Below are 20590 nucleotides of genomic sequence, written 5' to 3'. Positions count from 1 at the left end.
AAATGTGATATCAATATATATATACTGAATATATACAAGTATAAAAGTACAATTAAGTGATAAACAAGGGAGTTTTAACTCGTTTTATTTGTTTTCAATGTCAGGTTCACTATTCCCTGTTGCTCCAATTTCCTTTGCTTATATTTTGCCCTTCAAATTTGCCCATCCAAAATTCCCTAAACTATTATTCAAAATTGCTAGGATTTCTCTAGAGCTGTGTTTCTCAACCTTTTATTGTGGGGGAACCCTTGAGAAAATTTTAGGTAATCAGGGAACCCCTGCTATATATTTTTTTTTTTCTCGAATCTCGCTAATCGTGATCCACTAAACAAAAACCCTGGTGCCATATAAAAAAGTGAAATGTGCGAAAACACAACACAAAAAACATGCACTGGGATACTATTGTGATCCCTACTGATGTATTGCTCCTGGGGCTGGGTAATAAGACCACCCAGCCGAAGTCGAGTGGGCCTACTAGCCTGTCTGACCGGGATCAGACAGATCCCTTTCTCTGTGGGTTGGCCTAAACCTTCCCACCAGGTACTAGGCTGGGAGCTCTTGAAGAGAGATTCCCAGTAAGGGAGAGCACTCGACCATAAGTCCAGAGCACTTCCCAGACTTCAGGGCCGACCCATAAGGGAACAGCACCCTCCATTGTCAGTGGCAAACAACACCACACCAGTGACAGTGACATACAGAAAAAAGACATAAAAAATACGTGCACAGTGCATAACACGCTGGGCAGGATGTAAAAAATTGCCCATCTGCACTACCCGCAGCTAATGCAGAATGACGGCGGTGCTAATTCAGCATAAAGTGACGTGCCTGTGTACCAAAATTACCAGTGAGTTGACCAGACTCCAAAGTGATTTTAAGGTACCCCTGGTTCGCCACTCCAGGGGGACGACACTTAGCGAGATTTAACAGCCTCTCTGAGCAAAAGGCAAGACCAAACATTCCCCACCCCCAACCAGTGGGATGGACTGCCGGGTTGGGAAACACTGATCAAAAGACATTTTTACTGTCAGATGACATTTTACACAGTAGTGAATAGAAAGCATACATTGCTTGGAAACCTATTAACCATAACCATGCTATAAGATATGCCGTTCAATAACATTGTATTATTTTGTACTACAACTGTCATCCAGCCCTTTATAATACAATAGGTTACCAATCAGTCGAATGAGTGAAAGTGTGACATAAGAAAAAAACTTATTGGGATACTAATGAATGACATTCAGATGCTAATTAACTCTTTATTTGCCATTTAAACAGCTATTTAAACGTATTCCAACATGCATGCACCATGCTCTTATAGCCCCCCGACCCCTCTCCCTCAGCAATTCTGGCCTCTATACAATTTGCCATGAACATAAAAGGTGGGCCGGCAATAGCCTACATTTAAAAAAAATCAGAAATTCCTGCCTATATTTTGATATTATTTTGAACAAAACCACATACTTTTTAACATGTTTATGTTTTGGGCCATTGTCTCATGGAAATCCCAGGACATCCCTAGCAATTTTGGTGACAATTTAACTCTAAAAAGTGCAAAATTCTGACTTTCCTTAATGGCTACAGTGTAAAATGTCATCTGGCAGTAAAAATGCCTCAATAATAAATCCTTGCTATTTTGAAGAACAATTTAACAGATTTTGGATGGGCAAATTTGAAGGGCAAAATATAGGAAAAATAAAACTGGAGTAATAGGGAAATATGAACCTGACAGGGAAAATGAATAAAATGAGCAAAAATAGGAACAAATCCAAAGGCACAAAATTTAAAAATAATACCAGGGATCACTTACAGGATGAATCATTCATACCTTATTATTAGATCATCTAATAAATAATCTCTGTTAAAAATATTAACAACATCTAATTTAAATGTACAGCGTTTAGGATTTTGGAGTAGCTTGTGATGAGTTATAAAGAATTAAAATGGAACTAAACCTAAGGAGCCAAATAGTTGTTGTTGAGTAAGTGGGCTCTTTATTGCAGAAGACGCTGGCCTTGTCATTTTTGCAATAAAACAAATTTACCTGCCTGTTTGCAACTTCATGTAGAGTATACACTGGGATGCGGATGTTTAGCCAAATGTATGATCTTAGCATACTGGTGCCAGGAATCAATGCACTCTTGTGCACATATATGAAACCTATGTCTTTCCGGCATGGCAAATTAAGATGGCCGAATATCCCAAACCTGGAAAAATAAGATTGAAGATATTGGTGCTGGCAAAGTAGTGGGGGGAGATGAGTTTAGTTCCACTCAAAGTAATAAACTTGATAAAAGTAATAAACTTGATAAAATCCATTCTGGATCAGTGATTCAGATGATATCAAAGGCAAAGCAACAAAACACCAGCCAGACAAGTGGAACTTTTTAGAACCAGATCAGCAATGGCAGCTTACATAATCTTTCACTGAAATGTTTGCTTTAAAGAGAAACTTTCACTGTGTTTTGAACTTCTAAGCTGTCATGCATGCAATGGTTGGGGCTCTGCACACAATTAAAGCTGCGCACACACAAAAGTGAAGACACCACCCCAAAACTTTTGCTCAAAGGCAAAGGTATCCTCGTAAACTGGATAGCAGATACAAATGGCCTATGCAACAAGTTGACAGTTACTTTTTACTTTCATAATCAGGCAATATGGTACCAACCACAGTGCTTAGCAAGAATTTATTTAGTTTGTTTACTTAAGCTGCGTACACACGTGCAATTTTTGTCGTTGGAAAGGATCTTTCACGATCCTTTCCAACGACAAAGGACTACAAGATGCATGAACGGTGCTGTACATACAGCACCGTTCTGCTCTATGGAGAGGGGAGGGGGAGAGCGACGGAGCGGCACCCTGCTGCGCGCTCTCCCCCTTCCCTTGCATTAGGATCGGTCGTCGTTCATCGTTCGTGGATCCGCCAGGACGGATCCAGGGACGATGAACGACGCCAACTGTACACATGCCAGATTCTCGCCCGATATCTGGCCGATGCCGATTATCGGGTGAGAAAAATCTGACGTGTGTACGCAGCTTTAGTTAATTTATGTTACAAGGATGATGTATAAGGCTATGTTTAGATTTGCTGCAGGAAAAGCTGCTCCTGTGCAACTTCTGGCATCTGGCACCTTGGTTCTTAAAGAATTGTAGACAGTACAGTACAGGTATCTCATACGAGATAGGAACTGCAGTTTTGTTCCTAAGTTGAATTTGTATGTAAGTTGGAACAGGTACATTATTTTAATAAATGCAATTAGGACAGATGTTTGTCTCAACATCGTATTAGGCAGCGTAGTGTCAGTTACTGTAAAAAATACTCACAAACAAAGCAAAAAAAAAAAAACTTTATGGAGCCTAGACATTGAATAACTTCTGAAGCAAGCTGTGCTTTGATATGCAAAAAGAAACAACTGCAGAGTTTGTCTTGGTCATTAAAGAGTTACAAGGTGTTGCAGAAGAGCTCAGTCTCAGCTGTGTTTAGCAAAAGATTTCTTCTGCAAGTCATGCAAACCGCCCCCCCCTCCCCCTATTAAGGCTCCGTCCTGCACAGTAAAGAGCAGGGAAGCCCTGTTTTTATCTTGGAGTTGTCCGAATGTCGGATGTCCTTAACTCGGGAACTACCTGTATTTCTCTACTCACTGCTGCCCCTATTCATTTTCAACAGGCTGCCATGGGCGAGATGCTACATGTAGTGGGTCTTGTAGGTCTTGTAATCAGCCCTATTTACTGAACAGCATTCAAATTAACAATAATGAATAGAATTAGAACAGCCAATAAGTACAATAGCAGTTGTGAATCTTAATTGCTTTATTTGCACATCTATAAAGATCTAAATGCAGATATTGAATCACTAATGATGGTCCAACCCCATGATGAATTCTTAACCTGACAACCAGCAGTATTAGGGTGCTTCTTCCACAATGTTGTTTGATATTAAACTGAGAATTAAAAGGGAATTCCACCCGTGTGTGTTTTTTCCTGGGGTATGTGTTTGTAGTGCTTTGGTGCGAGATCTCAGAATTTATTCATTTAGGAGACCTAATTATATTATTAATTTGCAACTTGCAAATGCAAAATTAAAATTAGGGAAATGATTCTTGACTCATATCAAGGCCAGGCAACATGGTGGCTCAGGGGTTAGCACTCCAGCCTTTGCAGTGCTAGGTCCTAGGTTCAAATCCCAGCCAGGACACCATCTGCATGGAGTTTGCAGGTTCTCCCCATGTCTGCGTGGGTTTCCTCCAGGTACTCCGGTTTCCTCCCAAAAACATGCAGTAAGGTTAGTTGGCTTCCCCCTAAATTCTCTATGCTCTTTTATAGGATAAGTCACAATGCTTCAAGCACAATGCAGCCTTGTATAACCTCAATATTCAGAACACTGTACTTTGACATTAACAGATTATAGAATGCAAAAAGAGGCCATGTACAATCAATTTAGTTAGTATTGTTACCAAATATTATGTACAAAGTACTTAACTACAGTACACATAGACGTGGGAGCAAACATTGAACAACATGCTGGTGAACCATCACCTCTACATAGTAGATAGAGTCCAGTCTAAAATATTTTCACACAAATTGAAATGCTGTAAAATGAAACCTTCCAGTCTTCTCTGTGTCTCCTAAAGTTCTGTTGTAGGCTGCCATGTCCAACTTCTGAGAATTGTTCCAGGTCCGGGGCTCCTCCAACCCAGGTTCTAAGCAAACATTGAGATTTTCTGCTTTAATACCAGCCCAAGTACTTAGGAATTGAATAAGGGATCCATCCAGTACTGGATAACAGATACATCTGACACATAGAGCCTGATTTATTAAAGCTCCTCTAGACTGGAGAGGATACATTTTCATCAGTAAAGCTGGGTGATCCAGCAAACCTGGACCTGCTCCAGAATTGAAAACATTTGCTAACAAATAAAAAATTACTTATCCTCTCCAGCCATGGGGAGCTTTAATAAATCAGGCCCATAGAATGATCCAATTTTTTGGACCACCACAAGTGGTAGAAGACTAGTGCCTCATGAAAAATGTACATAGGCCAAAGTGCAAACCAATCATTTATCAAATACGTGAATAAACGCTATTTATTTACGTAGGCAATTTTAAAAGAAATGATAAGACATGGAGCATAATAATATTTTAAAAAAAGGACAGCAGTGTGCGTGCACAGGTCTAGAACTTGTCCAAAGGGAAATACACTCCATGTTATTATTATTAAAACAAACATGTGTCTCCATGATCCACCTCACTGTCAGGACACATGAAGGGTCACATCACAAAGTCAGAAGCCTTGCACAAGACATTTCTCCTTCCCTGGGGTAATATCATACCTAAGTATTCCCACAATCTTTATTTGACAAACTCCAAGGAATACATAAAAAACTCCTCATCTCACAATGTAAGCAGATTACAGAACACCTTACCTGGGAGATAAGTGAATTTTGCCATTGCAAAAGGTTGCATGGACATTTCAACCACTGTGTCGAAAGGACATGAGAAGTAAAATAGAAACCATATTTAATCGCCAATATACAGTCACAGATGAGGGGAAAATTTAACCAATCATTTGCATCATTATAATCCCAAACTATCCCTAATGAAAATAAATATGTTGCAGAAAATAGCCAAATCCATAAAAATGAAATAAAAATTAAATATTAAAACTAAATAATAAATAAAAAAATACTACATGTGACTGTAAGAATAAACCTTCTAGTAAGCATCCTACATTCAGTGTAATTACCTGCATATAGGTATATACACAGAAGAATCCTATTTATAAAGGTAAACTACAACTGAGCTAAAATTGGCGGAACAGTTTGGTTACCATTTTTTTTTGTCGGCACAAAAAAAAAAAAACTTTGTTTGGCATAGATTGCTTAAACTGTGTTGTTGGGGATAGAAAAAGTGACTTTTTAAGGTAATGGTAGGAAGCCAGTTGAATAACAAGGCCTCGTATGTATAGATAGGCTGGGAGAATTAAAATTGAAAAATGAAAGAGAATGTTAATCATGTGGAGAGTAAGGACGAGGGAGAATGCTTCTGGCATGCGCGCGGAAATTTCCTCAAAGTTCCAATGGGTCCACAAAATTTTGCGAATCCATCGCAAATCCAGGAAATCACTATAGGAGGATTACCGCGGCTGCATAAATTCGCTTGCTCATCCCTAGTGGAGAGTAACTAAGTTTCTATTACCATAACTACATCTAATGTCAATCCAATTTCTTTTTTTTTGATCCACTGGAATTTCTTATAGTAGTAATGTGTTCTTTTCTGCCATCTAGCGTTAGTTATGTTTATTATCTCCAAGTCTACCGGAACTCTTAAATCAGAACTCACAGATTTGCTAAGGTATTCTGAAATACTGTGAAATCAAATTACACTATTTCTGCTCTAAAGTACTGTTGCTTTAGGCAGCTTGGGACACTTTGAGCTATCAAAAACAAAAAACAAAATAACAACTATTATCAAATCCAGTCTCTTCTATAATGTTTTCTAGATGGGAATGAAGGCATTCATATAAATATTGCAACACCACTGACTGCAGTTCCTCTGGGATATCCTCTTTGCTATGCTGTTTACATAGTACAGTATAATAAACCACAGTCACAGCACCAGATGAAGCTAGGGAATAGGCAGAGAGGAGGCTTGTGAAGCATGTAATTTTTTTTCTTATATTTAAAGAAGCTGATTGAACAGCAAAGTCGTTGTTTAGAGTATTGGAGACCAACAAGGCCAAGACAGAGTAATGCTACTAAATTAACAAGTGCAATTATGAAATTGTAGAAAAGCATATAAACATTTGTAGTCCCAATGCATTTTGCAGTTAGGCTTGTTAAGGGGAGGTAGAGACAAGTAGCAGCATTTTTTCTCTGAATAGAGGCATTCCAATTATCAGGAGATGATATTACAGCATATAGTAGTCCAATACTAGGAATTATCTAGTGGTGATACAGATCAATTGTCAAATTAGATCAGAAGGTAGGGATCAGGATTCACTTATCCAGGTCATCCCAGTCGCTTGAAACAGCAATGAGTAATGGATAGAAGCAGAAGAACTGGCTCTGGTTCCTAACACTGAACCAGAAAAGTCACCTCTCTACCGATTTCTTTTAACACTTGAATAAAACTTATCTGGTACAATTAGTAAAGACATACATTAAGGAGAATCGAGACCCAATTGCAGTTTTCACTGCCCACCCACAGCTCCTGTTGCAGGCTCCTACTGTTTTTCCAAAGATTACCACTACATGTTAGATCTTCTTATTGACAGCAGACACTATGTAGTCCATGGCATATACTTTACCAGGGTCCACAAACTATGGATTTTCCCTTTGACCTGCCTCTGATCCAAGTGGCCAGCACAAATAATCCAGACAAACTTTTTTTTCTGATGCTTTGTTTCTGTTTGATCAATTAGTTAGCACATAGTCCTAACCCATTTTACATATCTTCATACCTTGTGTGATATTTTTATTATAAATCATTAATACATTGGTAAAGGGTCCAGGAACACAATGCTTCTTTTGTTCCACAAACTTTCTGGAAAACTGTTTGTGGGGCTGCAACCTAATGAGAATTGTCTTCTACATTTGATGGACTAGCCCCATGTCCATACATCCAGGTCATATAAATAAAATTTACTCAACTAAGTCTCAGTAAATCCTGAGCAGTGGCACTAATAAATCATTCTCCCGGAGACCAGGATATTCTAAAATATTGACCTAATTTGTCTTCCTGGCTATTAAATACCGATGAAGACCTTGGAAGACCTTCGCTGTTCTCTTTGACTTACTAAAAGCCAACCTGTTGTGAATAATGGTGACACACTGACAGACATGGTGGAAAGATTTCTGGGACCCTGGATCTCTATATATTAGCCACTGGGAGCTATTCTTAGATATTAGACTCTAGGGACAAAATCTGTCTTTCAATTTTTACATGGTTACCAAGGAATGGTTTGGGATACTCTATACCATTCCCTTTCTACTCCTTTTCTTTTTTATTATTTCTCTACTTTGCTTTATTTTTTATTATTATTCTATCTACAGAACTGTATTAATTTGTTTCCTTTTGACATTGTGCCATAAACAAAGATATATTTTTTTATATCTTGACATTATTCCAGAATGTTTGTCAATTTTTCTTGTAAATTTATTAACATTATTGAAAGAAAACAAAAGACACATTCTACCCCCTTTGCATTCAAAGACGATTTAACTTCAGGCTCTTTTGCAAAAATACTTTATATATTAATAAATATAACATTCCTTGATAGGGAATTTTAGTCCCGAAGGCAAGCTTACACCACTATTCCCATTACCACATCACACAGTCTAGAACTGACCATTTATTTATTTCAATATGTCATATTTTTCAGCAAGTTTACCCATTGGAATTTTACCAAATCCTTGGTCAGATCATGTTAAAGTCCAACTCACTCTCAACTCTACTTAGCTCCAAATATGGATGATAATCACTTAACTATTCCCTACTAAGCAATCCTTCCATAGTTTTGGAAATTCAGAAATCTCTACATGAACCAGAAACGGCTATGAAGCTGCTATACAAGGCTTTGTTATCCATCTAGCTTCTCTACAAAAGAAGTGATAACTATCTAAAAAGTCAATTTTTCTATCCCTGACAACACAGTATAAGCAATCTATGCCAATAGCCGTATTTTTTTGTTGTTGTTGCTAGTAACAAAAATAAATTGTAGTCACTGAAAGGTCTCAAGCTCCCAGCTGTTTCAGCAATTTATAGCTTAGTTGTTGTTCACCTATTTACATATAGGATCAATTTGTGTTATGGCTAATTTAGGATAAGCCAATGATCATTATGGTACATTACAAATAAACACCACATAGACAGTGGTGAAACTATAAGATCCCACTGACTTAACTTGCTTAGTTCTTGGTCAGGGAGACAGAAAGTAAACAATCCACTGGTTCAACATGGTAGCTAGACACATGACATTTAAAATACATGGTTTTTATTTATTTAATAAAAGAGAGAGACAGCTATAAATCCTGAACAAGCCAAGTTTGGGGCTGACAGAACTAGTACAGCATGTTAACACAGATAAAGGTTTAGTTGTGTAAAAAAAAGTCTATTTACAGATACCAAGGATCAAGGACAACAGATCTGCACATGCAGCCAATCATTCTCTCATAAAAGGAATGTACTTTATGCCAGTATCCAAAAGTTGATCAACTATAGCAGTGCAGAGAAACTGAGAATGGCTAGACATTTCCAAAAAGCCCTTTATTTCACTATTATTGGTAAGTACCGCTGTTATATTTTATGTAGGAATAAAGGTGGGCAGCTAAGCACACATATGTACAGGTACATGTATTAAGCACACAGGTCATGTTAGAAACAAGTTGAAGGTTAGTATATATTGGTGGGGTAATTAATAGGCTGAATGTGGAAACCAAACTGTTTAATGATGGACATGTCTATTTAATACCTATACCTAAAGTATGTCACCATGTTCAAATGGCGAAATTTAAAAAACTAATAATAATCTGCAGGAGAAGAGGAGGAATACCAATGTTTTTAATCTGTGCTCCTTTGAATCTGGCTTTTCAGAGCATTGGTTGTTGTTGCTATCAAACATCTCTGGATGTGTCAGATATTGTGACTGTGCTACCCTTTGTGGTTCCTCACACCAAGACTTATGTCACTAGAAAACTTTACTACTGTGTGTCGCACTGCAAAGAGGTAAATAGGAGAAAATGCCTCCCAAATGGCCCAAAACGCCCAACAAAATGCACAAAAATGCCAATAAAGTCCATTCATGTGGGCATTTGGAGCATTTCTGAGCATTTTTGGGTATTTATGGTTGTTTTAACTCTTTCCAGACGCTGCAGGATGCATTTTCCTTACTGCTCATTAAGAAAATGCTCTGGTGTGGACTAGCCTATTGGAAGGAATAGGAATTTCAAACATGGGCATTTAAATGCTTAGGTTAAATGCAGGGGAAACAGTCAGTGTAGACTATTATATATATAGTCCATTCAAAATAAACCTTTTAGTGCATTCTGATTTTTTTTTTCTGCAAACAAATGCAAACCATATTATTACAGCACAGGAATGGTTGTTTGATAAGTTTCCACTCAAAATGATTTGCATCCCAAAGCACCAACATATACATGTTGCATTACTGCTTGTTACTGCAATCCTTTGGTGGGTACAAGTCTTTGCTAAAAATTTGCCTACAAATTCTGTATGTTTTTTTGTGTGCATATAATCCCAGAAACATTATGAAAGCACATATTGTATGCAGCTCATTTACAGATCTTAGAACTGAAGGTATTGCCCTCACACTACTACATACATATTATAATCACTGTTTTCTATTTCTATGTATTCACTGTTATCTAGTCTTGAGCTTTGCAGTATCAAGTGCAAGAAATGTTCGGTGGTGTGTGATATCAGATCTCGAGCAGAAAAAATGCAATGATCTAGGGGGATCCTGTGATGTCCCTGACATTACCCTTGAGTGTGTACATCGATCGTCCATGGAGAATTGTATGGTGGCTATAAAGGTAAGAATTATTACTAATTTTACAGTTGCACACACTACAAGGTGAGAGTATTAAGAAAACTGTAAGTATAATATTTTAGTGTAGTACTCCTCTCTACTACTCCTCTATTTTAGTGTATCTCTCCTGCTTGGACTAGACCATACACTCTGGGCTGTGGATTCCTGTTACTCCATCCTTCCTCTTTACCTCTTCACCTCCTGGTCCTGGTGATACCTTTCCCCTATTTGTCATCCTGTTGTCATAGGGATAAAAATTGAAGAGACCTCTTCCAAATGGGGACACAAACAGCATTACATCTGGTATTCGTTCTAACCTTTCCTTTCAAGGGTTGATGCCAGCCAGTGCAGTAACTATTGGTGTCACCTCAATTCTCACATGGGGTTCCTCCTCTACTAGACAGTACAGAACCCATAAAATTGCTTTTGTGTGTTGCTCATAAAACATTATTGTAGTATATCAAAGAATGTAATGGCACCAGTAGCAACATAAATAATACCTTTAAATTACAACATTGTTTGTGCAGCCTAAATGTATTTATATTTACATAATTCCATGCAGTTCTTGTATTAGTAAGAAAACAATAAAGTTCAAAGTATGAAACGTTTACAAATGGCCCAAATAACGTAACAGACAAATGAATATATGAATATGTAATTTTATATATATTTGACAAATGAATAATTCCTAACAAAAATAAACAGGAACACAAGACAGCAACAAAAATAACAAATAACAAAAAGTGCAGCTGAACAAGCATAAAAAAATATCATTTGTTATAATTTTGGAGTCATCCCTCTAAGGTTGTTATCCAGAGTCCACTTACCCCTAATGATACCACTGCCCCAGACTACCTTATGTTATCTCATATAATTAACCTGTTTACCACTTTGGAATATTTAATAGCTGCCTTTATCATGGATAGAATATGCTAGCTGTTGTTTGTTTTTTATTATATTAGCTAAACTACTACAATTCCCTGTCACTAAACACTGGTTTTTTTAACGAACCTGATTTCAGGATGGACAAGCAGATGCTATGTTCCTAGATAGTGGAGATGTTTATGAAGCTTCCCTGGACCCTTATAATCTGAAGCCTATCATTGCAGAACCACACAGTCCCCATAAAGGTAAGCCTCATGTCTATTATTAATATTATTATTATTATTATTATTATTAATAAACAGGATTTATGTAGCGCCAACATATTACAAAGCACTATACATTAAATAGGGATTGCAAATGACAGACTAATTCAGACAGTGATACGGGAGGAGACGACCCTGCCCCGAAGAGCTTACAATCTAGTAGTGTCTAGAATTTATATCAGCATCTTACCATATGGTTTGATCCTCCTGTCTAATGCATTAATTAACCAATTAGAGTACATTGAAAGCAGCTAAAATAAACAAACTTTTGGGGTTGTTTGTTTTAAAAACCAATGGTGTTCAGAATAATATACAGGACTCTAAATTCTCAAAGACAGGTTGCTCGTTCCACAACAGAGACGATCATGGTTTTCTGTTTCAGTTTAGAAAAACATATACAAGCTCCCAGTAAAGAGGAGGGTTTAACACTGGCAAGGCATAAACACATCTGAAAAATAGTTGTGGCCTTATGTACTGTTTAGTACTGTTGGTCGAATATCTCACTATTCGATTTGACAGCTATTCGATCGAATAGTGAGATATTGTTCGGGTGATCGAATGCCGAATTTGAACACTATTGAAGTCAATGTTGGGAGAATTCAGGTTATTTTTAGGAACTATTAAGAGCTGAACGAGCAATCAGATTGCTCTTCCAGCCCTTTACTAGTAGTATGTGTTCTTGGATTGAGTTTCTCTATCCAAGAACACAGGACACTAGATGTGATGAATGGGAAAATTTGTCCCCATTAAACCTCTAGTGCCCGGGGATCGCCTCCAGTCACAGCTGTGACTGCAAAATTCCCATGACCATGGGAACTGAACTGCAGATAAACTCTGCAGTTCCATTACCATCCTCGGGGCACTACAGGTTAATTAATTAATTAACCTGTAGTGCTCCGGGGATCGCACACTCTTCTCAATGATTGCAGACTCTGCTGCAATCATTGAGAAGATGCCCCGCAAGTATTTCTTACTCTGTAACACGCACAGTAAAATGATACATTTGTTACATTTTTCTCACAATGGATAAAAGAAAAATGTAACGAATGTATCAGAATATTACTGTGCTGGAAAGTGTGTTAAAGAGTAAGAGATCATGTCATTGTAGGATAAACTGTAAAAAAAAAAGTATTTATCAAATAAAACAGGAACCCTTAAAATGCAGTCCAGCACAAAGGTTCAAAAAGATGCTCTGATTCATTCTCTAGCTAAAGCTTATTCATTTTTGCATTCTGAATCTCCATTGGCTGTGATTGGATGACAGCATATTAGTGTCTTGGAATGCTTTGGAAATGTACACATTGAACTGTGGCCTAATATAAATAAAATACTCATGGAACTTTGCTCTTGGAGTGAGTTACCTCTGTCACTTAAAGGGAGATGACATTTGATCCATATGATCAGCTTGGCTTGTTTACTCCCCTCATTACAAACCTTACGATTTTTGTTACCCCACACGAATATTTGCAAACTTCAGTCTGCATCCTCCCACTTTATTTGGAAAGGAAAAACCCTAGAATAATGCTTCCTTGGTTTTCTTATCTAAAACATTGTTTGGGTCTTAATGTCCCAGATCTTTGCAGATATAATTTACCCTGTTCACTAAGAAAGTGGTGGCATGGGACCTCCTTTTACACATACTTCCCAGTCAATAGTAATAAAACCTTGGTCACCACTAGGTCTTCTGCATTCAACATTTGTTGAGATGCCAGAGAATCTAAAATGAAAAATTGTGTTTAGAGACTCTCTGATAGCATGGAGAGAGTTGGGGAAATGTTGTAAAAGGCAGTGTTGTCCCCAGCTATGCCAATCTGTACTACACCCAGTTTTCTGCAAGAAGCTCAGTTTAAGACATACATCTCTTAAGAGGATAAACTAGGCAGCTATCAGATTTCTGTGATGGAAATGGTACTTTACGCTTGTTTATATTCTTAGACTTATCTCTTGATATTCTTGGTTGTAAATATAATCTTTCATCCCACTATGTACTGTACTAAGTTCCCTATTATCCCTAAAGTCATCTGTATTGATGGCAGGCTTCCAGCCAAATATTAATAAAACTTTAGGACCACTTACTACTACTACTACTACTATAACTTATTTACTTTACTTATAACTTACTTACTTTAAAAAACTTACTATAAATTGTCTCCATTTATCTCCATATCAACCATTTACCAATTGTTATTCATGACATCTACAAATAATCTTTGATCTCTTTTGTAACTAAATGGCTTCCATTCTTGCAACTAAATGGCTTCCCCACTTGACTTGACTTGACCTTATATATGCCTGAACCAAAGCCCAACTTATTTATGGTTTAGTGCCTTGCTATATTTTTTCTTAGAAATCTTTCTTGAATGGTTGATGGTCTGAAGGTTTTTCTTCCTTTTATTCTCCTCTTATTTCCTGACTCCTTTTCTTCCTCTTCAATTTCTCTTCCTTTAATTCCTTCCAATTCCATGTTTTTTTTTCTTCTCTTCTCTCTTGTTTTCTATGTTTTATACTTCCCCACAAATTGTACAGAACAGCAATTCTAATGTTTTGATTGTTCGTAATAAACCACTCTTGTTTACTCACCAAGTTTACATTTGCCTATTACATGGCCACACCAACTCTGTATATATTGTTGTTTCAACAAACATTAGTATTTTCTTTTAATAGTTCCACATTTTTAAGCCCGTTTAGGGATATTCTTCTTGGATACATATTCTGTTATTAATAAGCTCTGGATATATGTTGACAGACCAGTCAAAATGCTTGAAGCACCGTCAAGAAGTTCTAGGAGGAAATAGGAAAATAATAGGTCGTTTTGTACCTCGGTGTGATGAAGATGGCAATTACCATCCTCAGCAGTGCCATGGGAGCACAGGATACTGCTGGTGTGTTAATGCAATTGGGGAAGAGATTGCTGGTACAAAAACTCCACCTGGTAAGACGCGAGCTACATGTGAAAAGCATGGTAAGTCTTGGGTCTACAACTTTGCATATCCCTAACATAAGTTTATTATTTACATCATCATATGAATAACTCAGGATAGGCCTTAGGTCATTGGTGATTATCGCCTGAAATGTAAGATATTGTTCTGCATGTGTTGCAAACACAATGTTAAATTAGAATTTGTTTTTTATGGACAGCTTCCCATAGATCCTTTTGACTTCCCCACCCTATTCAGCCCAATTATTGGTTAAAAAAAATGGTAAATTCCTAAGCCAATAAAGATGGCATACTTCTCTTGTGTATCTAATCCATAATATGGGTTCCCCAATATCCACAAATATCTTTTTGTAAATAATAAAAAAATACACTGTTTTAAAGATTACATTATTTTACCTTACACAAACATAACTAAGTCTAAAAAAAGTGTCCTCGCAATAAAAAAGCCAAATAGCTTCCCCCGCCTTGTGAAACTTCATACACCTACCATGTATAAATGTGGTCTATGATTGTAATTTGCCTGTATCCACTTGTACATCAAAATCAGCCTTAGTCATAAACCTTCTATAAAATACATTAAATTGTGTCCTAATATTGAGAAAATCTATTAGGAAATGAATTGCAAATAAAACTCACATCAAAATCATCTACATAATTCAATTTGGCCATATCTACAAAATTCTGATTCGGCCATAGAAGCACATGTATTCTTAGTACTCCACTTAGTTACCATTTAGGTTCCAAAGAAAAACTCCTGGGATTGGATATATTAATATAAATATTCTGTGTAAGAAGGTTAAGTGCATTGCATAAGTACCACATTTCAAGTATATTCTTCCATTACTTACCAATGTGCAGTTAAACTGCATTTCAATAATCATAGTTTCATTATATTCTGTAGATCAGGACACTTGTCATTATGCAGTTGTTGTGGTGAAAAAGTCCAGCACATTCCAGTTTAATCAGCTGAAAGGAAAGAGGTCCTGTCATTCAGGCGTATCAAAGACAGATGGCTGGAAGGCTCCTGTAAATGTTCTTATTGAAAAGAATTTGCTGTCCTGGGAAGGACCTACAAAAGAATCCATTGAAAAAGGTATGGCTACAAAAAAAATAATAAAAAATAAAAAGAAACCTGGAGTATAAACCAACATTGGCCAGATTATGGAAGAATAAAACTGGTTTGAATATGCAATTCTGATGGAAGTTTCAAGAATTGCCTATTTCTTTTTAAACTAATACTTTAAGCTATTCTATGAAGTCTTTAGAAGTTTGAAATTCGAACTCCCAATTTCCTTGTGTTTTTGTGAGTCTTCCTGCAACACTTATGTGTGAATGAGCCATTAGTAGTACTTGTTTTAAAGTTGTTAGGAAACTTTTAGTTATAATAGAAAAAGGCTCATATTTAATACCTTTACAAACTTCAACATACGCCAACATACACTGCCTGGCTGCAAAAAAAGTCCCACGCACAATATTTCATTGGACCACTTTTAGCTTTGATTACAGTATGGCGTAGTATTGTTTTGATAGCTTTAATAGAGTTGCATTCATTTTTCCCCAAGATTTTATATTGCTGATGGGAGAGTTGCCCCATATACTTAAAGTTGTCTCCAGCACATCCCAAAGGTTCTTAATTAAGTTAAGGTCTGGACACTCACTCTCTGAACCACACTTTTCCAAATTGAGCACAATGAATCCTGGCATTGTCATATGCTTATGCTTTTAGGGAAAAAAATCCATTGATGAATAAACCTGGTCTTTCAGGTGACAGTCAGCTGATCTCATTTTTTTTGGCACACAACATTACTGAACCCAGACCAAATTAAGCAACTCCAGATTGTAACACCCTCCCTGCAAGACTTTTTAGAAAGATAGACAGTGAATATTTAATTGTTTTATTTTCACACTTTGCTCTGATTCATGAAATTATTTTCATTCAGCTGTGTCAAGGTTCTTCTCAGACAGCTGCATTCCAGGGGCAACTGAAGCCAATCTCTGCAAACAATGTATAGGAGAGGGAGAAAAGAAGTGTAAGAGCAGCCATGATGAGCCGTACTATGGTGACCATGGAGCATTCAAGTGAGTACAAACAAAAGCCTTAACACCCTACAATACAAATGTATCTGCCTGCATTGGTTTCTCCATAACACAAATGCAGCTACTAGAGGTTTCTGATAAGCTGTACCAAAATTCTGAACATGGTTTGGTCAGTGGTAAAAAGAAACAGATAAGCTCTCATGACTCTAGTAAAAGACTTTTAACTTAACTGTCTACCTAATTGCTCTTTTCAACTTTACTGTCAGGGCAATACAAATAGTATACAGATATACGTACTTGGATACCATTATCTCTACACTGTTCACAAGGCAGCCATGTCTTCCATAAAAAGATGGAAACTGAAGACCATTGGTTTCATTACTCTTTTCTTTATTGCCTAGTACTATAAGTGGTTATTTATAATAGCAGAGGTGTTTTCCAGATAGTTTAGGTTTGCGTAAGTGTGAGTAGAGGAAACAGAAAATCGTATTTAAAGAATTTACAGCAGTAATGATAATTATGTTATAGGGGTTGTATGGGAATAGTTTGTGGATCTCAAAATTACATTAGACATTTGGTTCATGCCTGTTACAGAAGCCTAAATTAAATGAACAGAATGAATATATTCGATAAAGTTCACACAACTTTCTTCCAAGAGTCACCTATTTTTCTAATTAGCTTTAAATGCATTTATTTTAAATATAGAATAATGAGCATATATTCAACTTGTTCAGCTAACACTGTAGTAATTGAGCTCTTAGGTGTATATTTTGTACAACAAGGAAACAATTTAAAGTATAAAGAATTGAAGATGTAATATTTGCATGTCTTTTCTTATCACAGGTGTTTGAAAGAAGATAATGGAGATGTAGCTTTTCTGAAAAACACTGCTTTGCCGGGTAATTTAACAGCTTTTTAGGCAAAGTGTATCCTATGTTTTTTCTTTCTTAGGGTACAGCTGCAATTTTATGTAAAAAACTTGCCACCCCTTTATGTGCTCTGTGTAGTAATGAGCAAAAGATCTCAGAGTGTAGTTGCTCTTCCTGAAACTTGGTATAGGGGAAGATGCACATATATTTTAATTGTTGTTTTTTAATGAAGGAAATAAAAGTATATGATAATTTTTTACAAATCCACTGCCGTTAATGTCCCGTATCTCTTTGCTTTTGTATTCTTTAATGTATGTCGGGGATGTTGGCAGGATTAATAGTGTTAGAAAGCCAGATAATATTGATAAAAAATATATGTGTTTGTTATGGGGTTTTTATATGATTATTGATCATATTTCTGCAGATGAAAATTCAGAGGAATATGAGCTTCTGTGCCCAGACAACACAAGGAAACCCTTTAACAAATATAAAGAGTGTAACCTAGGAAAAGTTCCAACAGATGCAGTAGTGACCAGAGAAGCCGGAGACAAGACTAAGGACATCAATGACTTTCTCATGGAGGCTCAGGTATAATTCTGTTACCTTTACTGCAAATGTTATCAGTTTTGTTAATAAACTCTGGAATCTATGATTTTCGGGGTAAACCCTTTGATCCTTAGGACTGAACTACAGACAAACCAAACTTCCGAAGTCACAAGCTACATGCTGTGTGTTACCTGACTTCAAATGACCTGTAATGTGTAAAATAGCCCATTCCCTTTTTACTCTCGTTTTGCTAATAGTAATAGTATTACTGTTTGTTTTTTTTATTTGTGGGTAATATTTCCACTGGAGTACTGCTGATATCAGCATAGTACTGGTGGATTATATTGTTTGGACCATGTTACACATGTCTAATGACACGTTTTATTTTTATGTAGACATTTTCCAGTAGGATTTTAAGGGCTTTATTTTTTTCTTTGTTGACTATAGAAAAAGCAATGTAAATTGTTCAGTTCTGCACATGGGAAAGATCTAATATTTGATGATTCTACAACACAATTAACTCTTCTCCCATCTGGAATGGATGCTTTTTTCTTTCTTGGAGTACAGTGGTTCAATGCCATGAAAACCCTGACAGTAGGTATGTGGTACAATGGTCAATTTGTCTTTTCATCATGTATTTACAAATTTGATTATGTTATATAAAACTATTTTATACTGTAACATTCTCATCAGTTTCTGACAGCCTACAACCTGAATAATCATGGCTAAATAAGCCTAGACTGTAATGATGTGCAATATCTGAAGATGTTCAAGGCCAAAGTATATAATACAGGGTCCTGCTTGGGTTTTTATGATACAAATTCCTTTTCCACAAACAAAACTTGGAAACTTACTCTCCAGTGGTTGTCTCTTGAGCTCCTCTACCTTCCAGCTTTGGGAATACATTGAATTTGCGGAAGTCTGCCGCTGATTACCTAAATGAAGCACCTGTGTTCTCTCCTGAGAAGGCCTGGACATGGACCAAGTGGCCAGGATCCCTCACAACCCTTCCTTGGCTAGCCCCAGGACCCCTAATACCTCTTTATATGTGAGCCAACATATGCATTCACTTTCTTTGTTGTGGGAGCCTGCTGATGGGTAAAGGCTGACTGGGTACAGGTTAGAAAATAAGCTGCAAGTACTGCCTATTTGTTTTGGGAAACCCAATTTATTTGTCTGTACAAAGTCTTCTTGTGTTTGTTTCCTGTCTTCCTGATTAAAAGTGTAAGACAACCCTGCTTGATGTGCCTGTGTCATGTATAATTTACTGCAGCTAACACCAGCTGAGCCTTTTAATTTTGTGTAACTATGCTCAATATATAGTAACATTGACCTGAATGCCCCCGAACGAATTTCTTATTTAAAGTATGCAAACTCCAGGTATTATTTATTATCAGATATGTGTAGAAAAGCTTTACTGGTCTCCTTTTCCATAGTCATTGCCACAATGATTATTGTGCAAGCCCAAACAATACCCATAAATAGTACAGCTATAGATAGACAGCCCCTTCTGGGAATCCAATGCAATGTCCTTCTTACAGGTACTCCCGGGGATCTATTTTTTCAGTAGTGAGAAGAAGTGTTTAGAATAAGCCCACAAAAAGCACAAGAGAAAACAAACAAAGCAGATATAGACAAAACCCTGATGAGAAATGAACCCAGAACCCAATGTATCAAAACCACAGTGCTAATCACAGTGCTAATCAACAGCTCACATTGGAACCTATTATCACATGTAGATATATTATGTATTGTAACCAAATGTAAAGTCATAGTCACAAAAATAATGGTTTCTGTTCCTAGATGTACATCTTTCTTCTAAGAACAAAGTGCGTGTATGTGTAATAAATAAACAGGAAAAGATGAAATGTGAAGATTGGTCAGCTGTAAGCGGTGGGGCCATTGAATGCATAGAAGCACCTTTTAAAGAAGATTGTATTAAAAAGATTGTGGTAAGCTAAATATTAAAAAAAAAGTACAAAGATATGTGCAAAGATTTTCTAGAGTTTTTTAACATTGCAACTACATAGCTTGTGTTATTTACGGTAACACCCTCCAAATGCATGTTAAAATTACCTATATGCCCAGAGGTATAAGTTGTTCCTTATTTGGAATTCAAGACTTATTATGGTGGGACAGAATAGAACTAAGCTCAGTTTTTACCGAAAAAAAAATTGTGATACCTCAGCCTAAAGCTTGTCTAAAGGATATGAATCTAATGGTCATTTACCATGTGGTTTTTATACAAGTTGTTTGTTGGTTGTTTAGGCTTTTACCATTATTCTTTTAATGCTTTTTTTTAATAAGTTAGCTTCACCATTATCTGCAAGGTATTCGCAATAAGGTCACCACAAGGTGTTCAGGGTTATAGGACACCCAGCATCAATCCTCCCCGGGTTTTACAAAATTTGCATATTCAGGGTGTCATAGCTCCAGCCCAAGAGCACCCTGAACTCAGTATATTCATGCGGGGCAGCACTGGTAGCATTATATAACACTTCATCAT

The 20590-nt window shown here is 36.8% G+C and overlaps 1 protein-coding gene across 1 annotated transcript in view; it reads left to right on the top strand.

Moving 5' to 3' along the window:
- The first annotated feature begins 9121 nt into the window (after positions 1 to 9121).
- LOC140328222 (saxiphilin-like) overlaps positions 9122 to 20590 on the top strand; it is a 26334-nt gene continuing 14865 nt past the window's right edge. Inside the window, exons 1-10 of the mRNA XM_072407637.1 lie at positions 9122 to 9281; positions 10387 to 10550; positions 11568 to 11676; positions 14441 to 14656; positions 15534 to 15725; positions 16573 to 16711; positions 17513 to 17568; positions 17963 to 18126; positions 18532 to 18682; positions 19888 to 20036. Of these exons, the coding sequence (XP_072263738.1) occupies positions 9239 to 9281; positions 10387 to 10550; positions 11568 to 11676; positions 14441 to 14656; positions 15534 to 15725; positions 16573 to 16711; positions 17513 to 17568; positions 17963 to 18126; positions 18532 to 18682; positions 19888 to 20036 (1383 nt within the window). The 5' untranslated portion in view covers positions 9122 to 9238. The remainder of the gene's footprint in view (positions 9282 to 10386; positions 10551 to 11567; positions 11677 to 14440; positions 14657 to 15533; positions 15726 to 16572; positions 16712 to 17512; positions 17569 to 17962; positions 18127 to 18531; positions 18683 to 19887; positions 20037 to 20590) is intronic.

Source organism: Pyxicephalus adspersus, chromosome 4 (assembly GCF_032062135.1).
Source record: "Pyxicephalus adspersus chromosome 4, UCB_Pads_2.0, whole genome shotgun sequence".
Lineage (NCBI taxonomy): Eukaryota > Metazoa > Chordata > Amphibia > Anura > Pyxicephalidae > Pyxicephalus > Pyxicephalus adspersus.
The sequence above is the reverse complement of the archived record's forward strand: the minus strand, read 5'-3'. Positions and strand labels throughout refer to the sequence as shown.